General features: G+C 43.6%; 1 protein-coding gene and 1 non-coding gene across 7 annotated transcripts in view; one reads left to right on the forward strand and one right to left on the reverse strand.

Moving 5' to 3' along the window:
• The first annotated feature begins 393 nt into the window (after positions 1–393).
• Positions 394–22,539, forward strand: part of tenm4 (teneurin transmembrane protein 4) — a 135,388-nt gene continuing 113,242 nt past the window's right edge. For 2 of the 6 annotated variants that reach the window (XM_061073113.1, XM_061073114.1), the window contains exons 1-3: positions 394–616; positions 1,478–1,750; positions 20,956–20,970. In XM_061073113.1, coding sequence (XP_060929096.1) covers positions 394–616; positions 1,478–1,750; positions 20,956–20,970 — 511 coding nt within the window. The remainder of the gene's footprint in view (positions 617–1,477; positions 1,751–20,955; positions 20,971–22,539) is intronic. The other 4 variants (XM_061073110.1, XM_061073111.1, XM_061073115.1 and 1 more) reach the window with 2 other exon arrangements.
• On the reverse strand, positions 2,621–2,748 carry LOC133004053 (U6atac minor spliceosomal RNA). Its single transcript, XR_009678334.1, has one exon. It is a non-coding gene; the product is annotated as a U6atac minor spliceosomal RNA (small nuclear RNA).

Here is a 22,539-nt window from a genome sequence, read left to right on the forward strand (position 1 = left end):
GTGGTTCCTCATGTGTCTGTGTGCTGAGGCCTGCGTGCACGACTCCTACATGCACTTGCGTTTTATTTATATCCCTGATTGCCTCGTGTGTGTGTGTGTGTTTGTGTGTCTGTGTTGTGTGTAACGTGAACTAGTATGATGGCTCTCAGAGTAATCGTTGCTCATGGTTGCAAGCGATTAAATGTTTGCCTTAGACATGTTGTTCACATCGTGTAATGGAAAAAAAACAACAATGCATTCCGAGATTCCATTTTAAAAAAATCAACCCTTTTGTCAAAGCCTCTTTTCTAACAGCAAAATGTTTCTCCTGTGTTTCTCTTCTGCAGAATCCCTCAGACTAAACACGCCGTGGTGAACCCCTCGTTTGATGTTGAAGAGCGTGCGGAGGAAGCCATGGAAGTGAAGGAACGCAGACCCTACCGCTCGCTCACCGCCCGGCAGGACACCGAGCGCCGCTACACCAGCTCCTCCGCCGACAGCGAGGATGGGAAACCCAACCCCAAGTCCTACAGCTCCAGCGAGACCCTCAAGGCCTTCGACCACGACTCCAGGATGGCCTACGGGAGCCGCGTCAAAGAGATGGTCCATCACGAGGTGGACGAGTTCAGCCGGCAAGGTCTGTGCCAAGTAGTTCACACACTGCACTGGTATCTGACTGGAAGTGATTGTCATTGATACCGGTTCTGTCCATCGATAAGTATATTAGCGGTGCACGGTGGCATGAAAAGGCCAATTATTATTTTAAGGGCACGTTGCTCCGCGTCTCAATGTTTGCATCAGTGCATTTTCATTAAGGCGTCTCTGGGTAATTCACATTCAGCCCCTGTAGAGGTCACTCTGCAGAGTTCAACTATTAACACGACTTTCCATGCCAGTGTTAAATCTGCATGGGACTCATGTTTATCTCCACCTGCTCATTTACATAAATTATTGATCCTTCAGGAGTACTTCTCTGCAATTGTATGAAAAATATACTTCTTGATTGGGACGGCATGAGAAACAATGGGGGACTTAGGCTGAGATATATATATATATATAAAGTTCATATTAATATTCAATTATATGCATCAGTGACCTTTTATGGGGGATAAACTCAAAAAGAGCAAAGCGCTTCTTATTTAAATTGAACTGAATCTTCTGAGATTCGTAAATCACGGAGGTTTGTGTCTCCTGCCTCGTGGAGATTATTCTTATTACTTTGATAGAGAGAAAATTAAAGTGCCAGATATCTCAATTTTCAAATATAGCACAAAGTCACTCAACATTCTCACACGTGGGGAATTAAGAATACTTCCTGCACCTGCATCTTCACATAACTTCACAGCTTTGTGAAACTTTGAGATGATTGCTCCACGTCTCAAGGCCGGGACACTGCTGTGGTTTCATTCTGCTGTGAACACAGTTCATTATGTTAAGTGATGCAGTTAGCGGCAGGTTTAATCACCAGAGCCCTTTTGTGTTTATTGGCTCGCTGCAGGGGCCGACTTCTCCCTCCGAGACCTGGGCTTCGGGGAGGCGCTGCCGTCCCACGTGGCCACGTACCGGAGCGACCTGGGGATGCCGCACCGCGACTACTCGGTCAGCGTGGGCTCGGACGCCGACACGGAGACGGACGGCATCATGTCGCCGGAGCACGCCGTCCGGTTATGGGGACGCAGCAACACCAAGTCGGGCCGCAGCTCGTGCCTCTCCAGCAGGGCCAACTCCAACCTGACTCTCACCGACACCGAGCACGAGAACACAGAGAACGGTAGGCTCCTTGTTCCTTCTCTCTCTCTCTCTCTCGCTTCTCTCTGCCAGCTCTTCTCAGGCTGCCTGACTTCACACCGCCTGCTTCTACCACGTGGATTTGATTTGGGAGTTGAAATGAAACAGATACGTGCGTGTTCTTCCGACATGTTTTTCTGTTCATCGAGGCAGACAGAGAAACACAACACAGACGAGACCGCTCTGCGTGTCACTGAGACTGGAGGATGATTGTGTTGATTGTGGATTGGTTTTTTCTATTTGACGATCACCACATGAGCTGCATCTTCTCCGTCTGTGTGAATTTCTGGATGTGTTTTCATCCTCTGGAATTCCTTCTGTCCGACTAAATCGAAGTTGACAGATTGATAAAGCTGTTTGTAAACCGTCTCTGAATTTGGCTCCAGACCCAACATATATAGGATCTGAATTCTTAATGAAAAGACAACTTCTATTGTTTCAGCAAAAGCACAATACTCATCACTCTCAGATCACTTTGTTCCCTCTATATTTATTTTTATGGAGTCCGTGGTTATTTTTAAGATAAAGATACATTGATTTATCCCACACACATGCACAGACATGCACAGGCACACTCATGCAAGGAGGGAAATTAAACCTCTGCTTTTAACCCATCTGGTGCAGGACACACAGAGCAGTGGGCAGCCATGTACGGCGCCCGGGGAGCAGATGTTGGGGGAGTAAGGTGCCTTGCTCAGGGGCACTAGACAGGGTAGGGAGAATCCTCTTGGATTTTTGGACAGATCAATCCAGGTTCGTCTTTTTGTTGTTTCTCCGTGGAGTCGAACCGGAGACGAACCAGAGACCTTTTCTGCCCATAGTTCAAGTTTCTGCCACTAGTCCACCGCCTCTCCAAAAAACTTGGTTAGAGATGCCACGAAGTAGGTGACATTGCCTTAACCGTATATGTGTTGAAGACCACAAGGGCCTCTTCCATCCTTGTCAAGGGGAGTACTAACCTTCTCTCCTTTCATACAACACATGGTTATGTACGTTAACTTTGATAGAAATTGGCCTGACAGATTCCTCTTGATGACATCAGTGCCAGGAAAGTGTGCAGCCACATGCAGGGAGTTTATCTCTCCGTAGCTCGGTATCTCTAATTTGCCCTGAGGGCCTGACGCAGCCTGTGTGCTTACTCAGGTCACATGAGCTCAGATAATATGTAAATATGAACCGTGGCGAGTGCCAGAACGAGCCAGAAGATACGCCCGGTTCTGCTGAAGATACAGTATTCGTATTCAGTTTGGTAGATTAGCATACGATGAAGTAATGATATTAGAGAATTCTGTTTGGAAGCGAGAAATACCGTTTGGATTCTCGGCTCCGTCCCCCAGGCGCTTATTTGTCTTGCTTATTTGGCTCTTGAAGGGTTTTCAGTGCATTTGGGAGGCAGCACCTGGCAGACGGGTTTCCTCACGCCGCCCTTTTGCGTCCAAAATGCCGACTCCTCTCTGCATGTGTTTACCGGCGCTCCTGCCAGTTTTGGGATTTTCTTTTCCTCATCCTCCCTCGTTTTTTCTACCATCGTGTTGCTCCGTGGTGAAATTTAAGTTCTGCCCGACATTATGCATACATTACACTTCAGAGATAGTCGAACTCATCAAGGGGCCTGGCAGCGAAAATTCTAATTGCCCCTGCACAGCCTTGCCGAGAACCTTGTGAATAGCTTTGCATTTCAGAGTGTGTCACATTATGTATTAGCTTCTTATTATAACTGACAGAAATGACTCTTGGAAGTGGAATCCATTTGCCCCGATGACTCAGGCAGAGAACGTGGCATCCCTCCCCTTGCTTGATCATCTCAGATGCCAGGGGACTTGGGGTTTTTTGGCTGCATTGTACATAATTAAAGAGAATCTCCTCGGATGGCTGTACGCTGCAGGAATGTATTCGCTGCACCCGGCTTCTCGCTGCATCTGCAAGAGACCCAATCGAGATTCTAAGTAGCTTTTTATTCCACTCACCCGAGCAGCACGAGCACTTGTATTCCAGCGTTTAATTCAGTAATGCCTGATAACATACAATTTATATATGGCAAGTTAATTAAAAGCCATTGAGCGGACCTGCTTGTGTGTGTGCTTTAATCTCCGCGAATCAACAAACCATTTACTCTGCTTTAATGTATTCAAGCCGCTGGGCAGTCCCCCCCACTACCCCCCCGTCTTCACGTATGACTCACTTGACCCTGGTTTTAATTCATGCAAATAGGCAACAGCGAATATTCTTTGAGGGCTCGTGTGACTCCGAGGGCGTCCGTTACTGTACATGCTGTGAGGTAACCCCCCCTCCCACACCCCCTGCTGAACACGACTTTCTCTTAACTCCAGATGTTTTCCAGCTGTGACAAGATGATAACATTAGCTGCTCCGGTGATTGACAGAAAACATAAGTGATCCCCCTCGTATCGCTAGTGTTCAGGGGGTTCGAGCAATTATGTTCCCCACCTACTGTTCGAGCCGGGCTCATGTGTGTGTGTTCTGTCAACACGTATGGATGACTTGCTGTATGTGTGTACGCAGGTTGGTTAGTATTAATAATGCAGTATGTGGAGGTATGTGTGTAGCCGTACTGCCTCCGGTCCACAGGGAGCTCCTTAAGAACACATTCTGCTTGTGACTGCTGAGTCACCGCACATCCGAACCGAGGCCGAGCCGAGCCGAGCCGAGGCCGAGCCGACTCGCCTTGTTTGGGAGAGGGCTGCTGTTTCTGAGTTCGGGCCCATTAAAGCTTATCCAGATGTGTGCTCTAATCTCAGCCTTCCCCCCACTGTGTTGGCGAGACTATTCCATTTCTGTAACCATGAGAACCAGCAGTGGAGATGCAGCCACAAAAGCCTGCTGAGGGACTCTTGTTATTCATGGGTTCCATAACCTGTGGAGAGAAATAATGCGGCTGAGGCCTACGCACTTTTCCTTTTTGATGGGAAAAATGGTCGTGTGAGTGACACTGGTGTTTTTCTACGGACAAAATGTCATTAGTTCCAGTGGCTGGTTAGTTTGTGTACTGAGTTTGCTTTCCTTCCCCTTTCCACCTGGGAATACACACTACACAACACACACACACACACACACACACACTCTCCCACACACAGGTTCATGTACCCTATATATATGCCTACAGCAAACAGGATTTGAGTAATGACAAATAATTAAAAATTACTGTAAAATTTAGCTCCGAGGCTTTAGACCCCTAATAGGTTAAAAGCCTGTACCCAAGATGAACGAGAGAAACATAAGGAAATCCATACTGGCTCAAACAGTAAGAGGAGGGAGCAGGAGAAGGTTTAGATGTACCAGGGGCTGAAAGAACAACCTGGAACAGATGTGGAAGGAGAAATCTAAAGTGGTGCTTCGAGCATGTGGGGCTGTGACCCCAAAAACTCAAAGAGTGGAATCACCCAACATCTCAAATCCAACCCTTATCTGTAACGCCTCTCCTCTGAGGGTCTTGGGGGGGGAGCTGGAGCAGATCCCAGCTGGCAATGGGCGAGAGGCACCAGTCCAACACACCTATGGTTCATTTAAAGTCCCCTGAAGTTACCTTCACCTCCTGAGTATCTAGAGAAAACATGAGGAGAAGATACAAACTCCAAACGGAGAGAACCCAGCCTAACCAGTAACACATATATACGAGGGCAGTATGTTTTTGGAGTTTTATTTTGCCAATTTGGGACTCCAGAGTGTAACATATTTCTTTAAAAGCTAATTAATTTGAATCATTTCTCACGAATCGACTCCTGCCAGCTGCTCGGGCATCGCTTCGGGGGAAACCGCCTCCAGGAGCGCCGCTGAAATGTTTTATTGTGAAAGTTCGTTTCCACAACCTTTCGATTTGAATAACTGCAAAAATTCTCGAGCACATGTGCGCCTGTCGAGATCTTCACACGCGTCTCAAGTCTCCAGAATCGACTCCGATATTTGTCAAACTCATTCAAATTCCATCCGAGCGCCGACCTTGACTGTTGGTTTTCAGCACCGACGGAATCACAACACTTTCTTTTAGCAGACTTCTACCAGTAGCAGTAATTATATTGATGTTAATAACACTGAATGTGCAACAGAAACAGCCAATAACACATGATTAGCAGCCATGATGGCAAATGTCAAATTCACAACCATCATTGAAAAACGAGTGTATCCACAGGAAGGAGATTGAATGATGGAGGCCGGCTCCTTCTGCACTTCAACAAGTTCTCAATAAATTCTTGTGTTTATGGTTTATGGCGGCTCAAAGGGAATCGTATTAAAGCCGACCGGACATAACAAACATACAAATGGCAATTTCATGTTTTATTTTCGAGGAGGGAACCAGTTATGATCGTGAAACACTGAAAGAAAGACGTTTTTTTGAAAGCATAATCAGAATCATTCAAAAATAAGACAGAAAGTATAAATGTAGTGGCTTTTTGTTCATAGTTTTTTTATAGCATTTAACATTTTTATCACCAGACTACAACACTGACTAATGATATTAAGTGGCAAGCAAAAAAAAAAAAGAAGAAAAACCGACTTGAAGACAAATGATCGTCGTGTTTCTTAATTCAATTCTGCTTTTTTGTTCTTCGTGATTAAACTCGAGTCATCAATCTACATTTTTCACCTTCAAAGCAAATCGCGGCTAATTTGCTGATGTGATAGTGCTTTTAGTCGGGGGGGGGGGGGCGGAGCAACATTTATTGACGTTGAGTTGTCAGATGAAAAGTGTCCGGTCCTTTTCATCAGGCTTCATCGTGCACGTCCTATTTGCTTCTGCGTTTCTTTTTACACCGATTTGTTTACAGCTGTGGAGATTAGGATGTTTTCTTTCCTTACTGCTGATAAACCTTAGAACCTTAGATTATCGTACAGAGATATAAACGCCAACTTCTATTATTCAGATTACGTTATGCTAATGAGGCTTATCTGCTTTGCACGTTATCACACAAAATAAACCAATAGTGGCTTCGAATTAATACTTGATTACCTTTGTCTCTTTCGAATCATACTTACAGCTTCTCGTAAAAAACAAGAAAAATAATATTATAGCAATAATTAGAACTTCTTCTCCTAACAGGTGGAACGCTGTGTATCCCACAGTGAGGATGATTTATTCCCTCGCTGCCAAAACTTTGAACCGCTGGAGGGTTCGAGGTTAAAAGCTCCGGGGCGCCGCTCAGTTGCTAAATCTTTGAACATAGCGTGACTCCTGTTTGAGGGACAGGTGCTGTACGTCCACGCGTGTCACAGCCCTGAGAGGATGAAGGGATCTGAAAAGCAAATCTCTGGTGGATTTGAACTTGAGGCGGGGGGGGAACACATCAGTCCCCTGGCTGTGTTTGAGAGGGACGTATTGAAGGAACCTGTCCTCAGCTCTACTTGCTCCTGTTATTCTTGGCCCAAGCCACATTTCCGTTGTGAAATAGCAAAACACCTACTGAGCTCGAGGGTGATTGGTCAACGTGATTATTATTATTTTAGGAAATTTAACCTTTTTTAATGAGCTATTTTTTTCTGTTAAAAGGCTCTGGTTCTGTTTGTTTTACCCTGAGTTGACCCAGGAAGAGCTGCAGCGTCTGATCCTTCATCATCCAGAGGAGAATCAGCACGTTGCTTTGATGTATATTCCACATTTAAGATGTGATTTCTATCTTTGAACTTTTTTCCCCTGGAGCTTCAACACAACACACGGAGCTTGTGGGGTGAAGGGGAATCAGACTTCCAATTAGACGTTTCCTGTATAAGGGGGGGGGGGGGAGGTTAACGCTGTGTGGTCGGACCACAGAGATGGACTTTCTTGATTGTGCCTAAACACACAGGACAAGGTACATGACCACATCAAATTATGAATTACATTATTTATACATGAAATTAAAGACAGATTCATCTATTCTCATATTTGAGAGTCATATTGTGACTGAGTCTCATTAGTTTTTGTTTGAAAAAATGACATTTTGTCCATAAAGCCTTTCCATCTTTTATTCTAATTTCTTTATACACAAGCATTTAGTGGTTATCATAATATTATTTTAGCAAAGGAAACAAAAATATTCATACTATCACATTTACATATAAGCACGTTTAAGTGACAGGTAACTTTTGCACATTAAAATGTCATTATTCTCATATTACATAGAGATAAATACATATAAATAACATCTTTTATATAAGATGCTTAAACCTTGAATATTTTCAGAGTCTAAAAAAAATGATTTTAACTGACTATAGGGAATGATTGTCTTTTTAAATTTACCAAACTATTGATTGTAATTCTCTGAATGCTGTCGATTATTCAGTAAGAGCAGAACCAGTAACTCACATTACTGTACGTTTCTTTTATTAACCTATTTTTCTGAAACTAGCTTTTCCTAAATATTGCCATATTCTCTAATAAAACGCTTCCATTTCCAGAATTACACAGCGATCATTCAAAAGAGTTTGAAACTCACTTGAATCCAGATCAAGTGAAAACAGTACGATTTGTATCGGCTGAGTTATGACAGAAGCGACTCAAGTTGTCTTATGAAGAATCCCAGAAACAATTAAATCCTGTGCACAGTTGGGATTGCTAATGAGCCGCTGTCCTGCCGAGATGAATATAATCTCTTTTGTTAAAAAACAGTTGTATCCTGATGCATCGTCGCCTTTTGGCGTCTGTGACAGACACGGAGACTGTGATCATCTGCTGCCGGGGACATTGTTTCCCGTAACACCGGCTCCTGTAAGTTCCCTGCGTCCAGATCGAGCGCGACATGGAAGCTTGTTTCCGAATCGGTCACGGGCGTCGCGGCAGCAGAATATCAGGCAGAGCGATGACGCTTCAAAGAAATCTCCAGCGGCTCCCCAGCTCCCGGCCGCGGGTATTTCCACCCCCAGTATTTCTTGTGAAGTTATTTATTTGTTGACTTTTTTGGCAGAGTCGCAGCTCAGATCATGGATTAGTAGAGATATTCTCCGGCTCATTTGCAGGCTAATTTGCTGGGTTTTAGAGGCCCGGGTGGACAGTTTTGGGCCGTTATCTGTGGAGTTGCATGCCCACTCGCTGCCAGTGCCTCTGACAGACTAAACCAACAGCACATGGGGGCCCCTCTTCCACCCGGGGGCTCAGGGGTCTCGCTGCACGGAGCCGGATGAGCCCTCGTCCGCCGAGGATCATCCGCACGTCTGTCCCTCTGCACAGCAATATTCATTTTTAACATACAGTCACTTATCTGTGCTCATGTTATATTTATGCTCGGTCCGGGGGGAATACTTTCCCTGCTTAGCCGTGCGCTGACTCCTGATTCTGGATCTGCACATAATACTGACCTTAATAAACTGAGCAGGTACCCAGGTCATTTCTGAGGTGTTTTTTTGGGTATAAAATGTATTAGATAATTTCTACAGACCTTCTACAACAATATAATTGATTGAATATAAGTGAGCGGCTGTGCCTCAGGGGGTAGAGTGGGTCGTCCACTGTCTAGAAGGTCGGTCCCCAGTTCATCCATTCCACCGGCCAAAGGCAAGATACTGAACCCAGAAGTGGCCTCAGTTGTACCATTTGTGTGTAATGGAGACACAAAGATGCTGGGTGTATGAGAGTGTGTGTTTGTGTGTGAACGGGTTTATGGCAAAACCACGTTAATGCACTCTGAGCGTCATCAACACGAGAAAAGCTCGATATAGACACAGACCAATTTCCCAGTTATTTGATATTTCTTTGCCGGTAACACTATATATACTTTTGGCATAAAGTTGCAGACAATTCTAAATGTTCTCTTTAGTGAGAGCAATTAGCTGAAGTTCTTATTTTGAACTTGAAAGCATTCGATTGGAGCCACCTGGGACGCGGGATCCTGTGTGTGTGATAACTTTGATGATCATATATCCCAGCGATTAATTATTCGCAACACTCCCACTTCTTCTCTCAGGGTTTTGTCTTTCTTGCTACGTTTCCAAAATAACATAAGCCTTCTTAGAAACGGGGGCACACGCAGGATTTTTTTTGCGATTCCCGAAAACCTTGTTGTGCCGGACGGCTCAGGTTCTCCCTGGATCATTCGGCTCCCGGTGAAAGTGGCAGAGCACAGGGAAATGTCACTTCCTGTGCATGTTGAAGAAAATAGCCGCGGACATAAGCTCTAGATTTCTGCCTTTAGAGGTTCCCCTAAAGTGCTTCTGTCACGCTAGAGACATTAGTCTTATCTCAGCCGTATAAATTGCAGCAGGTCGCACCAGAGCTGCATCCTCTCCGTCTCCGAACCTCCACGCCTGCACTGTGGGAACAGTCAAGTTTTTTGGGGCATAGAGAGAAACGTGAGGCTATCGAGACAATTTGAGCAAACTCAGCGCTAATAGTGGTTCAGGGATGTTTAACAGTTTGAGCTTTTCGTTTGGTGCCAATAGGGAAACGACGGAAACATTTCTCCAGCCGAGTTCGGGACCGGACGGCAACCTGAAGCCAGACGTTCTCAAAATGTCAATATCAGCGGCTTGATTACGACTTAAATAAAAACCCTACAGAAAACAGCAGGAACAGGAAAGTGAGGAGCAAAGACCTTACCTTGTTTATGTTGCTAAATTAAATTACAATCATTTGTTTACATTCCGGGCGATGACCCCTGATGTCTGGGGCAGTTTTTTGTGAAGTGGAAGGATAGATCTCGGGCGTATTTCATCTTGCAGCAGAGTCTGTAGGATGCGGCTTGTTAGCCAACACTAAACGGACGCTCTGTGCTTTTCAATCCTGGGTCAGGCTTTCACTTTGGTGTTTTTTTTTGTATTAAATGTATTCATGTTCCACCCTTGTAATGGGTTTCATCATCTTTTCAGTGTCAGTCTTGCTTCAAAGACAGTGAAGAGGCAGCGGACTCCTCACCTCACGCAACCTTGGAGTCATACTAGGATCGTATATTTGGTTTATATAGAGTATTTGTAAGAATCCTTTTCTTATTGTCAATAAGCAAACAGATCGTAGCATAATTTAAGGAATGAAATCTTCCCCAACTCTCTCGGATGCCAGTCAATCTGTGGTTCTATTTCTAATTGGAGACTCGTGGCCAAATTATCTCGGAAAAGTCTTGCTCGTCAAGTCAGATGAATTTAATTGGTATGGGGGAGGGGGATATGTTTCATGGACACATAACATTACACACAGACCCTTTAATCTTGAAAACCGCAGAGCTGTAAAACGTGATTTGATCGGGGCGTCATAAAAACGCACAGAGGGAAGTTGTTTTTTGTTTGTTTTTTAATTAATTCATCGGACCGTTATTCGTGCGGCTCGGTCCAGTCACTGTTGTTTACTGTTGCACGGGCGCTCTGTATACACAAGGCAATAAAGCAGGCGTATTACATGCTGCATTTATGAGGGTGAAAAGAAACAGAAAAACAGACATTAAATATATAAAAAAAGAAAAAAATCTGTCTTTAAAATTGAATGTGGAGAAAACAGGATTCAATACAAGATACCTGTTTTACTTTAATGCTCAGTTGCTGTTTCTAAGCTTTTGGAAATAACATATTTAACACGGATGCATTTAATCCTGGAAAGTAATACAACAATAATAACAAGTGATAAAAGTTGCGGTGATTATAGGACTGTGGATCAGACTTCAAATTGTTTTAACTGATCAATAATTGGTCGCTCTGTTCCTGTGGATCAACTAAGGACAGGTTTGTTTATTTGTTTATCACGGTTTCGACACGTACAGATGTGTTTTACTGTATCTTCTTCATAAGAAAGTTATAAGTCAGAAGGAAGGTCTAGAGGCCTCATAAAGATGTTATAATAAAAAGGGTCTGCTGCAGGATACTGGTACTCCTCACTACCACTGCCTTTAATTAAAATAACCATGTGGTGGAGTTATATTCAGTGTTCGGCAACGAAAAAATATATTTGCAATCTGATTTACTGCAGGATTGACAGAATGTTAAAGGATTAATTGTCTTGTTTAAGTCTCCAGTTGCTCGGACTCCCTTCTACCCGAGGCAACGGCACTTCTATTCATCGCCTCAGTGGAAGTGATTCATTTAAATTGTCTCACCTCGTTATTTGGCCTAAGCCTCAACAATTGTATGAAAGTGTGCGCTGCCCTCACCACTGTGTTCCATACGAACTTGTGTATTTTTTCAGGAAAGGAGATGTGAAAGATACAGGTAGATATTTTGCACTGACGAGATCAGGATCCATATTTTTGCTCAGGTAATCAACTCAGCGTCAGAGCCTTGCTTCTCTTAACATCTCCTAACTACTCCCATTATAAACAATCCTTGTTTGCCGCGTTGCAGACTCTCACCGGCTCAGGCTTTACCATGCCATGAATTATAGAAGTACTTAGAAAACACTGGCCTCTTGACAGCATGTGTTTCAGATAGCCTTTTGAACTGTCATGCACTCAGTGGGAGCTGGGAGGCATTCACAAATCAATTCTTTAACACTGACAAAGTGTCTGAAATGAAAAACAGTGGGCTTTTTAACGTAAGCTATCTGGAGAGCACGATGAGGGGAGGAAATAATGTTTTGACAGAGGTGTGCGTACACATCACTGCAGTGTTTATACACAGCACGGCCAATCCGTACGAATTAAGTCAAACGTTACGGCCTCAATCCTCCCAGAACTCCCTCACTCCGTCTCTCATAAAATTTAGATTCAAGAAGTTTGGAAGCTGCGATGGTTTTGCAGCTGTTTTGAAGCAGTGCTTTAGCTCTTTACTATCTTTTATTGGGAGTGTAGCTTTTACTTAAGGGTATACTTTTGAATTTTATTAGGCCAGGCCTAAAATGTGCCAAGGAATGACAGGATGGGGATCTCGCCATCTTTGTTCAGCGAGGCCCCAGGCAAGCCACATGTAGCCCTAATGAGTCGCTTACAATTTCAGGCTCCGCTTGCTCTCAAACACCAAAAGTAAACTTTTGTCTCTTTTCCCCCCACACTATTCGGGGACCTTAAGAGGATTGTGGGGTCATTATTTATTCATGCCATTGTGTTTATTCACCAGCCTCTGTGTGTGATGGGAGTGGGAATAGAGCAGCCAGTGCAGACGGAGTAAAAGCTGATAATTATCCACTATTAGCATTGTTTTCTCAGCCACAGTTTAAGTCGGCTCAGTCGATGATCAAGCTATCTGAGGTCGAGGCCTAGAAACATCCATTTAAAGCTGATTAGCATGCGCACGTCTTTGAAGTCGGGATTGGGAGCGAATGCGTCCATAAGCCGGTTTTTATGGCACTTTTCGCAGTTGGAGGAGAATTCTGTGTGGAGTTTAGTCACAAACTGTCACCGGGAGATCCTGAGAATCGGCCATCACATGCCTGCAGGATGTTGTTAGCAGCCCAGAGGTGAGGAGATTGGAACCTTTACTTTTCATCCTCGAACAAAGAGAAGCCCCAGGGATGCTTGAATGGGGCTGCATGGAGGGATTTAGCCACGTCAGTCCATGTCAGAACCAACATTGATTCTTGAAGTAAAAGAGCAGAGGAAATTGAGCTTTGGAGTTTAAGAGGAAGAAGTCTTGAAAATGTGTTATTACTCAGTTCTTGCAGGAGGAGTTTGCTCATTCTGTTCTCCAGGTTTGTGTCCACTAAACATTTTGCAGGAGGTGAAATTGCTCCTCCCGGACTTTTCTCTGAAGCTCGCAGTGCAGCAGCAGCGCCGAGGTTTCTCCTCTCCAGCACAAGAAAGTTCCATTCGCTCCGTTTAGGGTTTCAATTTCACATTTCCAGCCCGATTCATCCTGTTTGTCGCAGAGAAGTAGAAACAGATGGTGTCTCTGGGCCGGAGCGCCGGGGCACACACGGCTCTCCAGCACAGAGAAATGGACTCGGTGGATGAGAGAGGCACAAGCCAGGCAGAGATGACTGTGGAGGAAGTCTGTGCTTATTATCAGCCAGAGAAGAAGAAAAGACATTTCTAGACCCAGCCACTTTCACTGCTCTTCTTCTTCCCAGGGAAATATTATATATATTCCTAGGTATGCATTCTGCTGTGTGCTACTGTTCTGGATATTCTCCTCCTCCTCCGTCATGCAGATGAATAGATTATCACTGAGTAATTACATTTTAATAATAGTGTCATTTGAAGAAGAGTGAGAGGCATATGCTTGATGTGTCTGGGATCCGTGGCTTGCGAACATATGGACAATGTGACAACTGCTAATTTCCTCTAAATCACACCTTTCTATCCAGCACTGCATTTGTGTTTGTTCTTCGCATGATGGCATTTCATCAATTTAAAGTTTCTCCTCTCAAAATGGGATTGTATTTAATTAAGCTTAAGTGGCAATTCAAGAGAACACGTCTTAAGAATGAAAAGCTGATTTTAGAAATGTACATATTGTCTCAAAATGGGGATGAAAATGAGGTTTAGTCCAGGTGCTCTTGTGATGAGATTCAATCCTTAATGATAGTTGTACTTAACAAGCTGTATTTCTAAGTCAGCTGGTTCTGTGCAATTATGAATATTTGGGATAAAAATGCTGTTTTTTAGGTTAAATCTTTCCCCATATGTAGAAAGTTTCTCTAGAACGACTCATGAACTCATCAGACTGAGGCCAAATCCTGGTCTGTGTAGATAACATATCCTCAAAAACTTTATAAATTCAAACCCAGTTGAAAATCGTCCTGTTCACTCTCTTCAGAAAACTATGCAACAAGAAAAACACATCTTCGACCCGTTGTTGGATTCAGAATCTGCTGCAATGTTCACACAACCTCAACACAACCTTAACAAACTCCTGAACAAAACAGCTTTGCTCCTCCAAATTAAAAACAACCATGTTGGAGCCCATATCTAACACGTGATCTTCCGGAAGGTGGAGATCTAATAAATTGCGTTTGCTCCTGGAGGAGATAACAGATCCTGGAGGTTCTTGGGATTTAAACCCACCACACGTCACGCATGTCAGGAAAGCCTTAAAGCCAATAAGAGGGGGGGGGTGTTCTGTTGTCACGGGGGTGATTCAGCCAGAGGAGAACTGCAGCACCTGAGTCAGAGAACTGCATCAGCTTTGCTCCTGGGAGCTTCGGACGTCACGTAAATCCTCCTTGTTTGTAACCTAATGCGATGATGGTATTGTTGTGACAGAACTTGATGCAGATGACGTGTTGATTCGGATTCTATCGTCCAAACTGTCCCGCAGGCGACACAACATCTATACTTTGAGTCAGAGATATTTCCTCTGCTTGTTTTCTGGTTGCATATTAGAGAAGCATTTATAATCTGTCTTTCAGCATCTCTCCTAAAGAGAGCGAACAGCAGTTGTAAGTAATGGATGCTGGGTTTAAAGTGCTGATAGAAATGTTGTGGGTCAGCCTTAAATGGAGTTGTGCCTGGTGTGGTTAATGCTTTTTTATTACGCTCATTTATAATTTTCCATTTTCTCAGTAATGGGCAGGCATGTCCACAAACATTTACAGGTGCAGGATTACAATTAGTTTTTCTTGCCTCATCATACATTATGTTCGCTGTGTAGATATTGATCCCGAGCAGGTAAACGGCAGAGTCAGAGAAATTGTTATCGTTTCTCCGATGTCGACTCATAAAAGCTCATTTTCCACTTCTTCTTTTCTTCCAAGTGTGTGTATGTGTGTTTCTCATCGTACAGTTTGAGTTTGGAACTTCTGCAGCTTGCATGACGAATCCATAACACTTGCACCGCATCAAACAGGTCAATTCTTGTGAAGAAACATTAATTTTACAATATTGCAATAAACACACACGTCTACAATGTTTGCACAATGATTACAATACAGCTCATCACTTACATGTGATGCTTCAGGCGTTTGTCTTTATCTGAACTCTCCCTTTGTGCTGCACGCTCAATTTTGTTTCTGGTTTTCTTGACTTAGATTAGATCACCTATCAAGTATTTATTCCATAAAAGGCTAGTTGTGGCTTGCAGCTGTGCAATAGAAAACAATTATGTCAATTTGAGAATCCTAATAATGCAAAATGCTGAATTAAGCCGTCAAGTTTGTACAGCCTGGAGAGGTCTGGTAATTATTACCTGAGCACAAACACCAATAACTTGTAAGGATTTCAAAACCTTTTCACATATTGAATTTATTTTTATTACTTTTTGGCACTACAATGGATTTAGATAATTCAGCTTCATCTTATTTATTCAAGCTACAGTGTGATTATTTATGATTTGGATTTCCATTGACCAGCTACAATCGTCGACCGGTATCATTACCATTATCAAGCACAAGTGATAAATTGGGTTCATGGATATGAATTACACATCTGAAAATCAAGAAACAAATTATCCTGTCAATTTAACATTGCCAAAGAGAAACCAAACAGTCCATTCAGTCCTAATACAGAAAATAATACTAAACACTGTTTATTGATTACAAGGCTCAGTTATCTCTGATTCTATTTGTTGCCATTTTGGACTTGTTTGACTTGTGTACTGTTATGTTCAGTCATTGTTCTTATGTTGAATGGATATAAATTTACTTTGTAAGTAATTCTGTTACTTATTTCTTCTTTCATAGTAATTTTCCTTCATACTTACCATACCAGTATGGTCGTGAAATAGGTCTTAAATTCTATTCAAAGTGGTCTTAAAAAGTCTAAATTTATCTTGTTAAAACCTGTAGGAACCCTGTTATCATTATCAAGCACAAGTGATAAATTGCGTTCATGCATATGAATTACATATCTGAAAATCAAGAAACAAATTATCCTGTAAATCCAACATTGCCAAAGAGGAACCAAACAGTCCTAATACAGAAAATAACATTACATACTGTCATTGTAGACGTTTGACAGATTTTTAATTTGATATAATTCTCTCTACAGTCATGTCACACGACCTCAGCCGCTGTGTGTGTCTGTTGTTGCCTCGTCTTTCATGTCACGTTACAAAAACACCTATGTGAAGCTTCATTTCCTCACTTACGTCACTAACACATTAAATTTCTAAGTTTGCCGGCGGCTCGACGCTGCCTCTCCACACGCTTTGAAGATCAGTCCAGACACAGAGCAGTGATACTACAGGCGAGTGGGGGGGGGGGGGGGGGGGGGGCACATTTAATCAGTGGTGGCAGCGTCACATACTGCCAGGGAGTTCGGGGGAAAAAAAAAACTCAAATCAAAAGGGGCATCAAGCGTCCTTTCAAGGGTTTAGCGACTCTAAGACCTTTGTGTTGCATGACATTTCCAGGACAACTTGATCCGGCCTTGTGAACATTCGTGTTGCAGACTGTAAACACTGGGACACTCGAGCCCAGCTACAGGACAGGGGGGGGGGACCATGTAAGAAGCGAAAAGGGAAATAGTTAAGGCGATTTAAAAGCTATTAAATGCTCAATTACGGTACCTTTGTCTGCCAAGGTCCCTTGTAGGCAAATGTAACTCAATTAATAGACTATTATTTGCATTAGGTTTGACATATTGAGCTTATTTATTAAACCACCTGCTTCCTTTTTCCCCATTTGAACATTTACAGTAGATCTCTGATGTTTTATTGCAACGCTCACATGACCGTGCACATTCGTTACTATGACTCAGCGTTCTTGTCTCAACAACAAGGTTCATTTCCACCCCAGAACTCCAGAGCCCACCCCTGCTCATGATTCATTATGATCACCCACTCTGTAATATTTAGTTTAGCCCCGGCAGTTACTTAAGGCCTGTGTGCAGGATTAATATCAACAGTGGACAGACATTCATAACAAGGTCCTCAGGACGCCCGAGTCCCCAACGCTGCAGCTGATTTAAACACGCGTCAGACATGTGAAGAATATCCAAACACAACTCTGACAGTTCACGAGAACACAGAAGTTTGTGCGTTGACTTTGCAAAGAGCTCCGTGCACGATTGAATCAAGGTTACCAGAGGATGTGGTTCCGGTAATCGCACTTTCACAATGTGTGCCACTCAAATTAGTAAACTGCAGAAGGAACAAATACCTGCCGCCTTCATGCGCCTCCAAAGGGAATCACTCAGCTGAAATGAACACTTTTCAAGAAGGTGTGCTTCCTCCAATTAGCCGTGTGAATGCCACAGAGCATCCTTGCAGCTGTGGTGCGCCGCTGACTCGGTGAGAGCAGGAAGGGGTGAGGAGAAAAGCTGTGGTGAGTTGTTCGCCCCTAAATCAACAATGTCCTGCTCTCCTGGCTGCCAGCGACAGGAAGGATTGTGTCAACGCTGCGGCACGTTACCGACGTTCACGGCAAAACACCGTGAAGGCTCCGGCAAGGAATACAAACCCACAGCACCTCAGGAAATACAGACTCCTGCCATGTGCATGCACAAGAACAGAGCTGTGCATGTCAGCGTGAGCAGGAAGAGCCCGAGTGAGGAAGAGGAGGAAGGTGATCAGAGTCAGACAGCTGCAGATATGACAAGAGCTTTGAACAAACTACCACAGGCTGAGAATCCTCCTATATAATACCTAATTTTACCAAATGATTACTATCAATATCCAATTTGGAAATGTTTAAGTATGGGGTGAACATTTTGAATTCTTGCTCAACAGATAACGGACGCATGTTAACTGTTTATTAACCATAAACCAACAGGATCAGAAAGATATTCACTGGACGAGTGTCTGATGCAACATCTGAGGAGGTTAATTGCAAACAGCAGCATAAACAGTTTGTCTCCGTCGGGGGAGGAATCCAGTGGACCGTAAAAAACGTCGATACCTCCAGGTTTTTTTAGCGTCTTAGGGAGGCTGACATCAGCGAACCTTTCTGCAGTGGCCACGCCCCTTCCTGAAGCCGTGACGGCCGAGCAGTCACCACGGCGTGCAAGAGAGGAAATTGCCGACGTGCACAGAAGGCAATCACCAAAATCACCCCTCATCAACAGGCCGGCTCAGATACAACCACATGTTCTGGGTTCAGTCTGGTGCACATCTGTCCAAATTCATATTTGTTGGCTAAAGTGTTAAACGGTTGATGGTTCGCACCATAGATTTATATATAAAGACTAGATGTCTCGTTCGACGGAGCCGGACGTCCGCACATGGCGGCCATCTTGCTACGGGGCATCTCGCTCACCCATAACATTGTGTTGGTAAATAACCATAACTTGCTCAATTTTCAACCGATTTTTTAAACGGTTTGATTTGTTATAAACGTCAGAGATGTAGTTATGACACTGCATAAATGATGTATTATTTTTTTTAGAAAATAACATAATTATTCATAAGTATTCAGTGTCATATCTACATCTCTGACGTTTATAACAAACCAAACCGTTTAAAATTGAGCAAGTTATGGTTATTTACCACTACCAACACAAGGTTATGGGTGAGCGAGCTGCCCCCTAGTAAGATGGCCGCCATGTGCGGACGTTCGTCTCCGTTGGCCGGCAACGCAGACGAGACATCTAGTCTTTATATATAAATCTATGGTTCGCACCCCCTGACTAAGATGTGAGTGCAGAATTAGCACCGAATAAAACACAATCTTCCTTTTACGAGAGCAGCGGAGTGATGATGCCTCTCTGAGTCCCGTGTGTCACCTTGGCGTCGGTCAACGCTGCAGGACGGTGGTTGAGCACACGGATATTTCCTGGCGCCACCGTGGAGCGAAACATCCACTTCACCACGCTCGGTACCGAGAGCGTGCAGCGCGGTTAACCAGCGTGGTTACGATGAATTGAAGAGCGAGGACTTTCATCTCCTCTGATCCATCTGAGTTTCAACGTATAGCCTCAGAATTCTTGGCAGTCGGAGGCGAAATGAGAACGATTAGCTTGGTTTTTGAGAGAGACGATTAAAAATAAGGACTCTTCAGTGGAGAGATGGCGTCTCCTCTCACTCCATTTCCTTCCCTCGTGATAGCATCCTCGCTCGGAAGTTTATTTTCCTCGAAGATAACTTAAACGTAAATGAATTAAATGTATATTTTCATGCGGTAGTAATGACTGATTCTGCCTCAGTGTCATGCACATGGTTTCCAGCGCATGATTCTGCATCCCAGTCCCCACATTAATGTTTGCAGTGGCCGTGGGGGTGTGGGCTGGAGTTTTCATCACTCAAAAACCATATATACACAACCAGAAACACACACACACACACACACACACACACACACACACACACACACACACACACACACACACACACACACACACACTTACACATGCATACACAGATTAAACCATTAACATAATATACAGAGGTTTTAAAATGTCTTTGAGCACAAAGTCTATCCACAAATCATTATGAAGTTTGTAATTGTTTATTGGTTTTAGTGCCGAAGCAATTAGTCGATTAATTGATTGGCGGATTGACGCAAAATGAATTACAAAGCAATTTTGAAAGCTCAATTTATTGTCAGCATCGTTAATAATGTTAGTGCCGGCCTTTTAAATGTGAGAATTAGCTTTTCGCTGTTGTTCTATGATTGTAAATTCGATATCTTTTGGGGTTTAAGAGCGTCAGACAACATTTGCAATGCTTTTACTGGAGCAAATTATCAACTTATTAATTTAACAACTGAATAATTTGGAGTAGTAGTAGCTGTTAGTTGCTGCCCTTGTGTTGCTATGAAGGTGTGTGGTGTCAAAGTGATGTGACAGATGGGAGATACTTTATCTTCAGCAGCTGTAAATCATGCTGTTGATAAAAAATCTTGCAGTGAGATTGTGTTAAAGGCAGAAACACATTTTTAATATTGATGCTCCTATTAGCTGATAGTTTGTCAATAATTCACACTTTCACAAAATTCACAAAATGGCCTTTTTAATGATTTATGTGGCCTTTTCCCAGAAGCTGATCTCGGCGGTTTGGGGAAGAGACGGTGACACAGCCTCGTGCTGGATGATATCACAGTTTATATAACCTCAGCTTTTAGAGATTTGTGAACCCATATGGATTTCTTAAGCTGCAGAGATAGCTTTCCCTTAAATATCTACACTTGTATTAGACACTTGCTGGGAAAGCTTTCAATCAGATGTGGAGATTTGATTTTTCTCTTCCTGACGCAGATTCTGATCCCAGAACTTCCTGCGTATCGGCCCGATAACGAGAATCGATCCCATGCCAGTGCATTTAAAAACAAAGCTTATATCACCCTGTGTGGAAGTGGTGGTTGCTATCGTTGTTTGGCCTTTGAAAAACAAATGCAGAATTTTATGCGGTTGCTAATAATCCATCGTTGGACTCTCAGGCTTGAAATGGCTGATATTTAACGCAGCTCTGGCTAATGCTATATCGCAATAATTTCATTATTCATTGAAAACTCTACTTGCCAGTGGCAGCTCAGCAGTTGTGGAGCAGCGTGTGATTTCCAGGAAAAAATAAATTTGCAGTTTAATCTACAGGAAAAAACATCCCCTGCAAACACAACTCCTCCGCCTCTGCAGGACTGCATCACACAGTGTCCTCTCTCAGTCTCCGAGTACAACACAGTCACACGCTCTTTCTTCTTTATTGTAAGTTGTAGGAAATATAAAAATATTGACGCACTGCCGTCCGCCCACATTCTCGTACTGGCACCACATACTGTTGTTGTTTTCCCTTGGAAATAAATGTCATTCTTTGAACCGGAGCTTTGATATAAAGTTTACTTCGTTTGAATTATTGTTGCGTGAGTCTCACAACGTCGACAGTTGGAATATAACACTATAATGATAATAAAAAACAGCTTTTAATGAATCTAATCAAAGTGAATCTACTTTAATATGATCAGAGGGTAAGATTTCATAATTATTCACTGATAGAATTAAATAATTACACCGTCGTGATATAAAATCCTTTATATTCCCAGACATGTATGTGGGATTGTGTCCTGTGGGAGAGGGTGTTGCACTAAATGCTCCGATATCATTTACCAGTAATCATCACCTGCAGATCACAGCCACCAATTTGTTCGTCTGGGATTTTAATTGGTTCACTAACGAGCTGATTAACACCTATAATGCAGTGAGTGGTGGTCAATGTTTGCAGTCGGGGCCAAAGTCACCGCTGCCTCTCCTGCAGCTGTCAGGAAGTAGAGCCGGGGGTTTGAAAGTAAAGGTTCCCTCTCTGCAGCCGGTACATCTCGAGTGAAGGTCGAAGTCATCAGCGCCCGAGCCACAGGAAGTCCTCCGGTGGTCTGGAGCGGCGGCGGCGTGCGTCTCTCCCGTCAGAGCGTGCGGCTCACGCATGAACCGGCCGTGTTAATTAAACACAGCGAGACAGTCAAACCCTTTGTGCGAAAGAATAACGTCCACGAAGCGTGACCACCTCGACCTCATTCAGGTTTTGACTTTGACCATTTTTAGCAGACTTTCATCTCCTCTTGTCTCATTGATCAACTCCCGCTTTAAGGTAAAAGCTGTAGTATTCAGCCGAGGACCTGGCGGAGCTCGGTTTTTTATCTTTTTTCTTTTCATGTCGACATTTTTCACTCTTGATCTTTCAAAGCGACGGATATAAACCAGCTCAACGGGCGCCACTTGGTTTCGGCGGCGAGGGTGTTGTTGTTTTGATGCACGTTAAATGCGAAGGGTCTCAGATGTTTATCTGAGTGATTCCGGGGAACGACTGTAATGACTGTTGTTTTCCAACAGCTCCTCTCCTCCCGCTCGTGTGGCGCTGTATATTCAAGCCCAGCCGTGTCACAGTCGTTAACCCGCAGCATGGCGACTGTGCCTCTGCAGCCATTACTGCATCGGCATCAGAGGGTTGAGGGAGAAATGAAGTGTGTGTCGTGGTGGTATATGGGAAGCACCAACTGTGACTCTCTGGGGCAGTGGACGTTTTGCTGCTGGTGTTGGAGGCTCTGGCTGATATGTTCATATCGCTAATTGTTTCCTAATTAGATGCGAGTCAGTGAGTCGTATTTTAATGCTCTTCAGGGATCATT

Source organism: Limanda limanda, chromosome 6 (assembly GCF_963576545.1).
Source record: "Limanda limanda chromosome 6, fLimLim1.1, whole genome shotgun sequence".
In the NCBI taxonomy this organism is placed as follows: Eukaryota; Metazoa; Chordata; class Actinopteri; order Pleuronectiformes; family Pleuronectidae; genus Limanda; species Limanda limanda.